General features: G+C 44.2%; 1 protein-coding gene across 1 annotated transcript; it reads left to right on the top strand.

The window, feature by feature from the left end:
• Positions 1-798: 798 nt before the first annotated feature.
• coa3b (cytochrome C oxidase assembly factor 3b) lies at positions 799-4,444 on the top strand. The gene is made up of 2 exons (XM_071522731.1): positions 799-1,003; positions 2,907-4,444. Exons 1-2 carry the CDS (start codon positions 835-837, stop codon positions 3,011-3,013), a joined length of 276 nt encoding a protein of 91 aa, XP_071378832.1. The 5' UTR covers positions 799-834; the 3' UTR covers positions 3,014-4,444.
• The last annotated feature ends 9,826 nt before the right edge of the window (positions 4,445-14,270 follow it).

Genomic DNA, 14,270 nt, shown 5'->3' with positions numbered 1-14,270 from the left:
AGGAGGAATGTGAAATCAGGATGCTTTGAACTAGAAAATAAAAACAGAGGAAACACAAAGTAGAATTAACAGAAATGAGTCAATATCAAACTTTCTAATGAAAAATTCAAATGACTAAATGGAAATCTTACTTTTAAAGTAACCAAAAAATGAAATTTGAAAATAAATTACAAGGTAAAACGCATACAAAAGAAATCACATGCTGCTCTTCGTCCAGCAAACCTTGGACTGAAGTTGGCTTAGCCGGTTACCAACAATGATTTTCACCAACAGTTTACCACTGTCCTTTAACATTTCTAAGGGAACCACACACACACACACACACACACACACCACCTCCTTTTGGTTTTGAAAATCATCCTTCTGACTTCCCAAGCTGAGTACAAACCCTTCACTGTAAGCTGTACTGTACCGGTTCCACTAGGGGGCAGTAATGCGGCCAAACCGCAGCCTTAGATAACCCGGGGTGGGGGGGGAGCTGCGTCAAGTCAGCGAGAATAATACCGGAAGTACGGCTATTTCGCCTTCAAAATAAAAAAGATCCACTTCCACGCTTTGCATTCCTCAGAAAACTACGGAAGAGGATTAGGGCCACATGTGAAAAATGTATTGGAGTTCTGAGTTTAAAGTCAGAATTCTGAGAATAAAGTCAGAATTCTGACTTTACTGAACTCAAATACATTTTTCACATGTGGCCCTAATCCTCTTCCGTAGAAAACCCATGACACGCCAATGGGGATTTTATTTTGAAGTTTGTAACCGGAAGTCCAGTTGTCATTGTAGCTGTCTTGACACCACACCACCAGGTACAGCGAGCCGGAAAACCGGGCAGTCATGGCGGAGAAAGGCGCAGAAGGAGCCGCTGAACAGAGCCTGACAGCGGCAGAGAAGCAGCTCCCCCGCCGGCGGCAGGAGCTCGACTACTGGAAGAGGAACGCGGCGAGGCTCCGCAGCAGGAACCGGCTGACCGGCCTGGCCATCGGAGCCTTTGTGGTCGGCATGTGTATCCTTCACGACAACAGCAGCGAGTTACGGCAGCGACGACTAAAATATTTTCGTTTTTCTTGATTCTAAAAATCGTTTTAACGGTTTTTCTCGATTGTAGACCAAATTAAAGTAGAAACCAACAACTACAGTTGAAGGAACGTTTGGTTCCACCGTTGATTTTTGAATATATTTTTCCCGCAGAACCCAATTTGACCTCTGTAGCTTTAGACTTCCTGATACGTCTGTTGTAGTTGAGGCCTCCTGTGTGTTTTGGCAGCTCTACATACATGTCACCATGGGAACACATGTATACACAGGCGCGTCCGTTCCCCACTCACCAAATATAGCTCGGCTGTGGCTCGATACGGTCCGTGTTCTTGTACGGAGAGCACGGAACGCCAAACTCCGTTCAAAAACCTGACACGTTTCATGCTGCCTCGTCTACCTGTAAATATCCACACCTCATAAAACACGATTTAACACTTTTTGCGATTGGTTATGAACCAATCTTCAATTCGGCATACATCCAAATCCATGAAGCCGCACGTAATTCAGTTAAATTTCCACTTTTATAACTGGCGGTGTCAGTCAGTCCCACAATCTTCCACCAAAACACCGTGACGGCCGGTTGAGAGCAGTGAGAAGCACTTTTCAAAGTTGAGATTTTACTGTAATAAAGTGCCTCATGCTGGATATTCCGAATTTACTTAGTGGACATTCCAGGAGTTATTTAGTGATGAAGTGTTTTAATTTACTTTTTTTGGTGAACCCACTTTCCCTCAACCTGCCTCGTCTACTTCTACTGTAGTTCGTGGTTTCCTACGTTTCCCAGAATGCCTTTCAACAACCGCCATGTTGCTTTCAGTAGGAATAGCTTGAAAAGTGTGATCATGTGATCATTCAGCTGTAGGTTACATACTGTATCTTCTAGCTGTGGCCACGCCCCCTTTACTCAAACCCCCAACCTGTCTCTCTGCTGCAGTGCATTCTGGTCTCTCTCCTGCTCCTGTGGTGGAGAAATTGGTCTCTCTCCTCTTCTACGACGGATTTCTCCTAGCCTGGTGAGACCATCCTGATCACGTGACCTCACATCCTGTTTCGACGATTTCGCCGTTCTTCCGACATGTTTTGTTACGCTGATTGGCTGAAGGAGTCTGTCTGTCAAGGCGAGTAGTCCCGCCCTAGAAGTCCAGACTGATCCGTGGAGCGAAACAGGATGTGAGGTCACATGATCAGGACGGTCTCACCAGGCTGGATTTCTCCCTGTATGATTGTTGAACGTCTCTCTTGGTGCAAAATGGCGGCTCTAGAAAGAAGCCCTCGCTCTTTGATTCTGAGGGACTGACACCAAAACCTGACGTTTACCGCTGAGGTTTTAGACCTGGAGTAGGGCTGGGCAATATATCGATATTATATCGATATCGTGATATGAGACTAGATATCGTCTTATATTTTGGATATGGTAATATGGTGATATGGCATAAGTGTCTTTTCCTGGTTTTAAAGGCTGCATTACAGTAAAGTGATGTCATTTTCTGAACTTACCAGACTGTTCTAGCTGTTCTATTATTTGTCTTTACCCACTTAGTCATTATATCCACATTACTGATGATTATTTATCAAAAATCTCATTGTGTAAATATTTTGTGAAAGCACCAATAGTCATCCCTACAATATTGTCGCAATATCGATATCGAGGTATTCGGTCAAAAATATTGTGATATTTGATTTTGTCCATATCGCCCAGCCCTACTTACAACTGAACATTTAGCCCACTGTGTAGAAAATACCGAGATATATATCGTGTATCGCCATTCAGCCTAAAAATACCGAGATATGATTTTTGGTCCATATCGCCCGGCCCTAACCTGGAGCCAGGTTAGGTCAGACTCGGTGTTTTCCTTCACCCTGCGCTGCAGTCAGCTACACCATCCTGTCCGTCAGGCAGGAGAGGATCATGGAGGAGGTGGACGACGAGGCGAGGATCCACATCATCAGAGGGCCTCGCACCGGCGCCAACTCCTAGAGACTGACCAGGAGCTCTGCTGGACTTCCTGTTTCTGGGCCACTTGCCCCCCCAGGTGTGGGCGGGGCCTAACGTCTGACATCACACCGAGTGGCGTGTGATGCTCCGTGCCTGCTGAGACTCAAACACACCCGCTGGCAGACTCTCTAATATGAGAAGATTACAGTGTTGATTTTTCATTGCTTTCATTGTTATGTGAAAATACATAAAACTAAACGTAGAGTGCTGAAGTTGTTGATTTCTGTACTATTTACTATTAGTCAGAACATCGTGTATGTGATGATACAGACACCTGCCTGTCCGTCTCGTATGGAGAGAACGTCGCACCAAACTCCATTCAAAAATCTGTCAGTTTAATGTGGTGAAAGCACATTAAAAAGCACCTTATTAAACCATTAAAATAACCTTTCACCCCTTAATTCATGTAAAATCCCCTTAAAATGAGTTTAGGGAGTTATTAATGGAGGAGACTCCATCAAAAGCTCCTTAAACTCCCCTTAATGTTTGACTGCTTACTTTATAATTTAATGTAAAATTCAGGGAGACAGGAACTTTCCATTAATAATTCAATAACCTGTAAACCTGCACAAAAGACAGGAAAAATTCCCTTAATTTCTAGAGTCTCTGTGAATCAACCCATGAATAAATCCCTTATAAACCCATGATACTGACCTTACTTTATTCAAGCTGTTATTTTATAATTAATGTTTATGTAATTAAGAAATTGAGGAGATTTCAGGGATAAAAATGAAGACCTGAGACTGACTTGGGACTGGAGCAGAGGTGACTTGGTCAGACCTCTGTGTTTGACCCCCACAGTTACAGGTTCACACGCGTTTTAGTTTGAAAACTTGAAAGAAACCCGAAGCCCTTAATGTAAACGAATGATTTTCCATATCCAGGTTGTTTATGTTCAAGAAAACCGAATTATCACTTGGACTGTCGTACAGCACCGGACACGCCCCCCCCCCTCCGATGTGACCTGGAGCGGGACGTCCCAGACCCGCATCTGTATGCACTATTGGACTTTTCCTGCAAATGCCCATTTGTCCCGACCTACAGCCAATAGGAGCAGCTACAGTGACTAAAGGCCCACACTGTAAAAACTCATAGTGCAATTTAGTGAAATCAACTCGTCTTTATCCATTAACACAATGTAAATTATATACATGTGTTTGTCAATTTCAACTTAAAAGTGCTAGTTATGAGCTTCATGACTTAAAATCATGAGTTCACATCTTGTGACTTAAAATTATGAGTTGAAAGAACAGCTTATAAAGCATTCACTAAACTCAACACTGTTAGTTTATTAGCAGACTTCCCAGCATGCATTGCATTCGGTTTAACTCTCCAGAAACTCTTCCTTCCTTCTTCTGGTTTGAATGAAGTTACAGGATAGAGACTTGTTATGTATGTATGTCTGGTGAATCATAGGTCAATTTATGATTAAGAAAATAAAACATGATAAAATCTACTATCTGTCTTATCTATGTATCTGGGAATTCACAATCAAGTAAGTTTCTCTGATGCACATGGAAAGTACAATCCTCTATAAGTAAGTGTATTGCAGCTGCAGACTATATGCTGAGCTGTGTATTAATCATGTGATACAAGAGGAACTGGAACTTAAACCTAGCAAAGCTTGTGAAAAAATAAATAACACTGGATTTCAGTTCATCAATTAATGCATTCAACTTGGAAACAGGAATCAACATGACTAGACATTTGTTGATTGAACTTATTGTCTTCAGTTCACTCAGTTAGCTTTTCTACATTAGAACTAACTAATGACCTTTGACCTAACTATTCAGTACTACTTCAGTCAAGGCAGCAAGGAAACTTCTGTTTTTAAGTTGAACTCCCTTAATATTTTTTGCAGTGCATTCACATCTAGAAGGATGACTATAGAGATAACTTTAGTACCGTTAGCTCTCATTTAAAGAAAGCACAATGATGTTATGAAAGTGCTGTAAAAGATCATTATTATCTGCATGAACCCAAATCCTCCGGGTCTGTCGTTATTTACTTTAGCGAGCGAGTAAAATAAAAGCACATCGGTAAAGTAATGATGCTCCATCTTTTCTCTGAATATTATCGTTATAGTTTATATTTGTCTCTCTAAGTGTGAACGGGCCGTAGACGTCGATAGTGCGCAGGCTCAGAGAAAAAACGACCCGCCTGCTGTCTCCTGCTGCACAGCCGACAAAATGTCTCTTTCTACCAGAGGTGGGAGAGAGTCACACAAGTCACAAGCAAGTCTCAAGTCTTAACCTTCAAGTCTCAAGCAAGTCCCAAGTCACTGTGGTGAGAATCAAGCAAGTCAAGTCGAGTCCCTGCTAAAGGTCAAGCAAGACAAGTCAAGTCATACGAAACTCTGATGATCTGCCCCAGTTTCCACATTTAAATCAGTTAAAAAAAGTTGAGTTTTATTTTCAACATTAACGAAAACTGTTGCAGCCTGCTTACATCTTATAAATCTTACTGATATTTGACATTTTGTGGCGATCAATAACAAGCCTCCTAAATGAACAACAATGGAGAGTGGGGCTCTGAAATTATAATAGCTATAGCCCTATTAGCTCTAAAGTGAAAACAGAAGCACAAAACAAATAATTGACATCACAATGTGAAGCCTCCTGCCCTGGCTCCCCTTCAGCCAGGTAACAGTAACTTCTCAATATCAATATCTAGAAAAATGCAAATATTTAGTAAGTCTCAAGTCTAAGTCGAGTCTCAAGTCATGAATACCAAGTCAAAGTCAAGTTGAGTCTTTTATCAGTGTTAGTCAAGCAAGTCTCAAGTCCTCAAATTTGCGGCTCGAGTCTGACTGGTTCTACATTAAAACAGAGGAATACAACTTAAGGGCCGGTTGAAGACAGGCCTGCTAGATTGCGTAATGCAGTATTTTGCATTCCACTTTGGAATTATACTTTGTTTAAAAATAATGTGAACTAGATGAGAAGACCAAATTGCACTTGAGAACATACATGAGCAGCTATACTTAAAAAAAAAAATGAGAAATTGAAAATCTATGGCTCCTCAACTGGTGACATTTTAATGATCTGGCCCCAGTTCCACACTAGCTGAATACCCCTGCTCTATAGTTTCCTGTAGAGACCTGAACACATTTAATCTTAATCTAACCAGTCCTTAATGTCCAGGACCAGAGCTTGGACACCAAACAGTTCCTGACGTCTCGCTCTGGACCGATATCAGGGTTTGAAGGCCGATACCGGTATTTGTGTCATCACCTTTAAATTTGACCTTTTTTCGAGCCAAAAGCATTGAGCAGCCGTTTAAATTCAATCATTCCATACAAATTCAGAAAACAGAATTTAAATTCAGTCGTCTGCTGGAACAAATCTCATCACTTTCAATCTAAGTCATTTACACAAACACAAGATCTCAAGTCAAGACTTTAGAAACCTTTTCAAGTCATCAGAGTACAAGTCAGAGTCAAGTCCCAAGTCACCAGAACCCAAGTCAGAGTCAAGTCCCAAGTCACCAGAACCCAAGTCAAGTCCAGTCTCAAGTCACCAGAACCCAAGTCAGAGTCAAGTCCCAAGTCACCAGAACCCAAGTCAAGTCCAGTCTCAAGTCACCAGAACCCAAGTCAGAGTCAAGTCCCAAGTCACCAGAACCCAAGTCCAGTCCAGTCTCAAGTCTAAATGTAGAACAGGAAGTCAAGTCAGAACAAATCCAGAGTCCAGTATAGGCTACTTTCTAATTTACTTTCTACTTTTTAATTTCTCATTACATAAACATGAATTATGCATTAAAAATAACAGATTTAATAAAGTAAGCCTATCATCGGTTTATAAGGGATTTATTTTGGGTTGATTCACAGAGACTCTAGAAATTAAGGGATTTTTCATGTCTTTTGTGCAGGTTTATTAATGGAAAGTTCCTGTCTCCCTGAATTTTACATTAAATTAGAAAGTAAGCAGTCAAGAGAGAGACGGGGAGGGAGGGAGAGAGACAGAGAGAGAGACAGAGAGAGAGATGGAGAGAGAGAGAGACGGAGAGAGAGAGAGAGAGAGATGCTGGTGCTCAGACTAACTGTGTTCCTATAGGATCCATAACATGACTGTTTACTGGGGATTCATTTCAATATGGCTGCTGTCCCTCTTCATCCTTCCTAAACAGAAACTCCTCATCAGCACTCACACACAGATACATGCATAGGGTCTACTATATATATATATAATCAATATGTATCAATCTTAATGTTGTGTTAATATTATAGATTATAGATATTATAGATTCTTGATGCTTTGGCAATATTGTTGTTGTGACATTCATGCCAGTAAAGCAAATTTGAATTTGAATATGAGAGAGGGAGAGAGGTGGAGAGAGAGAGAGAGAGAGAGAGAGAGGGATGGAGAGAGAGGGGGGGGGAGGGGGAGAGAGAGAGAGGTGGAGAGAGAGACAAAGAGAGAGAGAGAGGGGGGGAGGGGGAGAGAGAGAGAGAGAGAGAGAGGGAGGGAGAGAGTGAGCATGGCTATCTATCTGTCTCTATATTCAAGCCATGCACAGGTGGGTGAATCTGATTGGTGGCAGGATGGGCGTGTGTGTCCAGGCGGGTTTTCCACACCGCTGTGTGATTGGCCAGTCAGATGGACAGTAGTGACATCAGAGCTCTGATTGGTGGGTTAATGCGTCATAAAGAGGCAGAGGGAGCCGGCTGCTGGAGGTCGAGTGTCCAGCCTGCTGGGTGGGTGAGTGAGTGAGTGGGTGGGTGAGTGAGTGGGTGGGTGGGTGAGTGAGTGAGTGGGTGGGTGGGTGAGTGAGTGAGTGGGTGGGTGGGTGAGTGAGTGAGTGGGTGGGTGGGTGACTGAGTGAGTGGGTGGGTGGGTGGGTGGGTGAGTGAGTGAGTGGGTGAGTGAGTGAGTGGGTGGGTGGGTGAGTGAGTGAGTGGGTGGGTGGGTGAGTGAGTGAGTGGGTGGGTGGGTGAGTGAGTGAGTGGGTGGGTGGGTGACTGAGTGAGTGGGTGGGTGGGTGGGTGGGTGAGTGAGTGAGTGGGTGGGTGATTGGGTGAGTGAGTGAGTGGGTGGGTGAGTGAGTGATTGAGTGAGTGAGTGAGTGAGTGAGTGGGTGAGTGGGTGAGTGAGTGAGTGAGTGAGTGAGTGAGTGGGTGGGTGGGTGGGTGAGTGGGTGAGTGAGTGAGTGAGTGAGTGAGTGGGTGAGTGGGTGAGTGAGTGAGTGAGTGAGTGAGTGAGTGCTGCTGGAGGAAGCGGGCCGGGCGGAGCAAGGCACTTTAACTCCGCTGGGGTCGGGGGTTCGATTCCCACCGGACCCCCAGACGGCAGAGGAGAAGGTCTACAGGAAGCCTACTGGGTTTAGAAATCTGGACTTTAGCTCCATCCAGCCTCAAGCTGACGATCAGAGAGTCAGCTGTGAAAGTGCTGCTCTGTGTGACGTCCAGACTTCACTCGCCTGGACTGAACTTCTGTAAAGCCGTTTATATTTCCTGTGCAGCGTCGTCGTTTAGCCGTCTGTAGGGCTGTAGTCGAGACCGCCTTGGTCGAGTCCAAGTCCAGATCGAGTCATTAGTGAACTGAGTCCGATTCGAGACCCAGACCGAGGGGGGGTCGAGACCGAGTCGAGACCGCAAAACTACGAGTCCAATTTGAGACCAATACCACAGCAATGTGTTATCCAAGGCTGCCATTGTATTTATTGACTAAAACAGCATATTTTTGTTTATTGCCTAAAATAGAAGGGAGGTTTCTAAAGACATTTCAACAAAATTAGCATGTTTTGAGGATAAAATTAATTGTAGGCAGCTTGTTTATGTTCATAACATACAGCAGTTGCACCTTTACTTAATTAGAAGTGGATTCATCTATTTCATTTTTTCTTTCTGCTCCAAACCACATGCTGCTCTCAGCTCTGACTGAAAATATTCTGACCTGTAATTGAAGAAGGTGAAGACGAAGGAAAAGAGACAGAGAGAGCAGGAGGAACGTTACATATGGACATGCTGAGTTGTTGTTTTTTTTTTTATCAAAACGAAGTCAGACCGGACTCGAGAACTACAGCCCTGGCCGCCTGACTGGTATTGAGTTTGTTTACTGGTTTTACTGGTTGTGCAGCTCTGTTGGGTTTCGCCCGGCTCCTCGTCCTGCTGCCTGACATCAGGTCTTGGCTTCGCTCTGGACCTTTTAATGTGATTATGATTGCATTTTTCTTTCATGTTTTGTACCTGCTTTTATCCTTTAGCCAGCCTCACCTTGACGTCCCAACATGGGCGTGGGGTTGAAGGGGGGCTAGTAGGTTTATCTTGTAATTTGTTTGTTTCCATCGATTTGTTTGTTTTTATGTATTGTGTTTGTTTGTGTCCATCGAGGAACCCTTTGGAAATAAGTGTTTTTAGTAATGCTTTTAAGTGCTATCCTCTGGGATTTTGTGCTTTTAAATTCCTAATAAAATCAGTTCAGTTCAATTCAACATCACTGAAAAGACAATTTCACCAGAACAAGGGATTTAGGCCTGAACACACAAACTACTAACATTGAATATACTCTTTTTTATTTATTGTTTTGAAAAAGGGTTAAATAAACAAACTGGATGTGATTGCAGGTATCTGGAAGCCCGTCTGAAGGAAAGATGTTGAGGAAAAGCCACAGCCTGCTCCTCCTGCTCCTCCTGCTCCTCCTGCTGCTCCTCGCTGCTCCTCTGAGGGTGGAGGCCACAGGACTGAGGGCTCCAAACTTCACCCACCACAGAGGCTCCGACTCCTGGAGGGAGGCCCAGGCCTACTGCAGGCGGTACTACACCGACCTGGTCACCATCAGAGACCGGCAGGAGGATCGGGAGGTCTTCACCGGCCAGGGCTGGATCGGTCTGCACCGGGACGGTCCGGCTTCTGAGTGGAAATGGTCCAGAGGAGGAGAGACGGCCGGCTTCACCCGCTGGGCCGACAGTGAGCAGGACAGATATCCGCTGTCCTCCAGGACAGATGAGTAGAGACGATTAGAGAGTCGACTCCATAAGAGCTGATTCTCGATTCCATTCTGAGAATCAATTCTACTAATAAACAGAATCAGAGTCGACTCCTGACTGGAATCATAGAAACACTTTACAATAAGGGTCACTAAGTTAAGGGTTAGTTAATGCTTAATAAGCATTAGCTAACCCTTAATTAACAGTTAACTAATGTGTAATTTACTAATTGTGTTCATGTTAACTAAGGTATTAATTTATACATTATTTAATAGTTTATAAAGATGACTGTTAAATAATGTATAAATTAATACCATAGTTAACATGAACACCATTAGTAAATGATTACCAGACACATTAGTTAACTGTTAATTAAGGGTTAGTTAATGCTTATTAAGCATTAACTAACCCTTATTGTAAAGTGTTACCACTGTTTCATATAAATTAATTTGTAATGAATTAATTCTGATGTAGGCCGATCTATACTGATCTGTGTTTGGCTGCCTTGGTCTGGGAAGTGGGGAGGGAGAAATTCAAGTCCCAAGTCAAGACAGGCAAGTCCCAAGTTAAGTCCCAAGTCCTAAACTTTGAGTTTCGAGTCCTAAACAAGTCATAATGCGCTCTTCACCAAATGTAATGCCATTTTAACAACAGAGGAAATCATTCATTTTCAGTGAAGGGAGTGACGTTACGTTACGTTAGCTTGCGATTTCGCTGCTGTAACTTTAGCAGATTCACTGCAATCTGCTAAAGTTACGTGGCCGTCTGATTTAGAAGCCGACTTGTCATCTCGTTTCAGGTGAACATCAAAGTAAGTCGGGGAGTCGGGGAGGGAACCCGCGTCACTCTCGTCTGTTTAAGCAGATCATTGCTGTACAACGGGCCGACACGGATAGCTGTAACGTTAGCTAGGCATTGGCTCGCTAACTACGTTCATATATTCGCCTCGACTTACCGTTCTTTCTGCTTCAAATGTCGAACGAAGTTGGAAGTTGTTGCGTCTCCGTCTGTAATCTTCGACCCGCACGTTTTGCATACTGAAATTGAAATTTGAAATTATCTTTGGTGTCATTTTTTCCAACTGGCGCTCAGTAACATAACGTTCTTCATGGTTCTCTCCTGCAACTTGATTGGATGCTGTCAGATCGGTTCAAACAAAGCAGATCTGGGAAATGAAGTGTCGACCTGCTGGGAACGAACAGCGTTAACGTTTAGCTGATTCAGGAAACGAAGGGAAATGAATTGATTCTTGGCACACTTTTTAAATAACATACTTTTTAATCTTTGGGTTTGGGGGAAGGTATCAAGTCTTTTCAAGTCAAAAGGCTCAAGTCCAAGTGAAGTCACGAGTCACTGGTGTTAAAGTCCAAGTCGAGTTGCAAGTCTTTTTCGATTTTGTCAAGTCGAGTCTAAAGTCATCAAATTTGTGACTCGAGTCCAACTCATGTGACTCGAGTCCAACTCATGTGACTCGAGTCCAAGTCATGTGACTCGAGTCCAAGTCATGTGACTCGAGTCCACACCTCTGGTAAATAATCCAGCTCACTTAACAGAAAACATTTGGATAGTTTGTACTGCTGGTGAAGCCTCTGTGTGTCTCCTGCCAGACGAGCCGGTCGGAGGACAGAACTGTGCTGGAGGGACGATGGTACAGCGACTCCTTCATGTGCTACGACCAGAAGCTGGTTCTGGTGCGGGAGGAGAAGACCTGGGAGGAGGCCTTGCTGCACTGCAGGACTCTGGAGCTGAACGACCTCGCCAGCCCGCTCGCTCCAGACGACCGCCGCTACGCCCGACAGAAAACACAGACGGCCTCCACTGACGAGGTGGGGAGTGTTTCTGCGCTGTGCGTCTGTGAGCAGAGGCTTCCTGGTGATGTCACCTCCTCTGGCGGCCATGTTGGAGGTCCTCAGCTCTGTCTGTTTGTGACTGAACTGATCATTTCATCACTGATCCATCTGATTGATTTAGTGTTTAGATAGTGTCAGCTTGTTAGCTAGCTAACCATAGCATCTGGTCAGCTAACCATCACTGTCTTGTTGTTAACACATCTGATTAGCACACTAGCTAACGTAGCTAGTAGCAGCTAGCGTTAGCGTGTTGATTCTACAGTGTGAGGAAACTGTAAAGCCTCCATGAAGCAGAGAGCCTGGGAAAGCTGAAAGACTGAGAATGAATGTGTGCCAGTTTTATCTGTTTATCTCTCTCTCTCTCCCCCCTCCCTCCTCTCTCTCTCTCTCTCTCTCTCCTCCTCCCTCCCTCTCTCTCTCTCCCCCTCCCCTCTCTCTCTCTCCCCCTCCCTCCCCCTCTCTCTCTCTCTCTCTATCTCTCTCTCTATCTCTCTCTCTCTCCCCCCCTCCCTCCCCCCTCTCTCTCTCTCTCTCTCTCTCCTCCTCCCTCCCTCTCTCTCTCTCCTCCTCCCTCCCTCTCTCTCTCTCCCCCTCCCTCCCTCTCTCTCTCTCTCTCTATCTCTCTCTCTCTCCCCCCCTCCCTCCCTCTCTCTCTCTCTCTCTCTCTCTCTCCTCCCTCCCTCTCTCTCTCTCCCCCTCCCTCCCTCTCTCTCTCTCTCTCTCTCTCTCCTCCTCCCTCCCTCTCTCTCTCTCTCTCTCTCTATCTCTCTCTCTCTCCCCCCCTCCCTCCCTCTCTCTCTCTCTCTCTCTCTCCTCCTCCCTCCCTCTCTCTCTCTCCCCCTCCCTCCCTCTCTCTCTCTCTCTCTATCTCTCTCTCTCTCCCCCCCTCCCTCTCTCTCTCTATCTCTCTCTCTCTCTCTATCTCTCTCTCTCTCTCCCCCTCCCTCCCTCTCTCTCTCCCCCTCCCTCCCTCCCTCTCTCTCCCCCTCCCTCTCTCTCTCTCTCTCCCCCCTCCCTCCCTCTCTCTCTCCCCCTCCCTCCCTCCCTCTCTCTCTCTCTCTCTCTATCTCTCTCTCCCTGTCTCTCCCTCCATCTCTCTCTCTCTCCCCCCCCTCTCTCTCTCTCCGCTGCCCGGCTCAGCAGCACTGTGGCATTCTGGGTAAGTTCGGCACCAGAGCCTGGGGGACGAAGGACTGCATGGAGAGAAAGAACTTCCTGTGCTACAGAGTCTCCTAAATCTCCCCTTCCACTTTCTGTACGCTGAACCAGCAGTTTATAATTTTGTTTTACAAAAACAAGTCAAATAGCTTGTGACTGGAAGGATAAATTGTTTTTTTTTAAATAATTGAAGCATATTACAGTACTGTTTAAGTTTTCATCTTTTTAATAATAAGCAAGATAATATTGTATATAGAGATAATCAGCTCAACACATCAACTCTGTATACTCTTCTTTAACTTTGCTTTTTTTGGTAATCATCACTGTTATTGTTGTTACTGTCCAGAAATATTCTGTGATGAATCTATATATTTAATATGCAGTTTATTTCATTTTATTTTACTTTATTTCTATCTCATTTATGTTTGAATCTATGCTTTGGCAACATGTGCACATGTACGTCCTGCCAATAAAGCTTCTTGAATTGAATTGAATTGAATTGAATTGAATTGAATTGAATTGAATTGAATTGAATTGAATTGATAGTTTTGGTCGAGACACAGAGAGACAGAGAGTCTAGTGGCTGGAAAGGAAGAACAACAACAACAAAAAGCAGAACAAAAAAAGGTTTTTAAAGGAAAACTTTCCTAAAACTCTGTAACTCTGTAAAATCAGCTGTTGGTGATGTTCTTTTCATCTCTGTCTCCATCCAGTAGTTTGTTGTGTTTTTCTTCTTGGTGGATAACCGGCCAATCACAGACGAGGTGACGTCACCTCCAGATGTTTCCAGCAGCTCCAGTGAAGTTTGCGGTTCTCACTTAGCTAACAGTTAGCGCTAGCATTATCGCTCAGTCCACCCACACGTAAACACCAGAGTGAAGTTAGCTTGATGTTGGATATTCAGTGGATAGTCATTTTTCCACCTTCAATAACTTGGAAAGAAAACAAGCAGTTCCTCTAATGTCCACTAGGGTCGGCTCCAAACAGACTCTAAACCGCCAAACTCCATTCATGTCAGTGGGACCACAGCCCGACTTCTCACTCTAAATATAAAGTCAATACATTTTTCTACAAGAGATTATGGTCCCAGTACTTTTACTTCTTCTAATGTGTGTCCGTATGGCGATTTTCAAAATAATTGCGACATTAACAGATATAACAGTTTTAAAACGGGCTTGTTTTCCGAGTGATTGACAGGTCGCCTGTCCAGTGATTGACAGGTCGTCGATCACGGACCAATAGCAGACGGCGCTTTTTTTTCAGTCTGTATGGAAAAACACATTGATGACTATTAAGCTAACTTC

The sequence above is a fragment of the Centroberyx affinis genome, unplaced genomic scaffold, assembly GCF_046629955.1.
Source record: "Centroberyx affinis isolate AG114_WGS23_722 - 3 ecotype Tasmania unplaced genomic scaffold, CSIRO-AGI_Caff_v1 ptg000098l_1, whole genome shotgun sequence".
In the NCBI taxonomy this organism is placed as follows: Eukaryota; Metazoa; Chordata; class Actinopteri; order Beryciformes; family Berycidae; genus Centroberyx; species Centroberyx affinis.
Note: the sequence above shows the minus strand (reverse complement) of the source record. Positions and strands in the feature narration are given on the sequence as shown.

Excerpts from the sequence above, each read along its gene's own strand:
- coa3b (XM_071522731.1), top strand. The coding sequence starts at position 835 with ATGGCGGAGAAAGGCGCAGAAGGAGCCGCTGAACAGAGCCTGACAGCG. Across the intron at positions 1,004-2,906 it reads AGCCTTTGTGGTCGGCATGT|TCAGCTACACCATCCTGTCC; the intron begins GTATCCTTCACG and ends CCTGCGCTGCAG.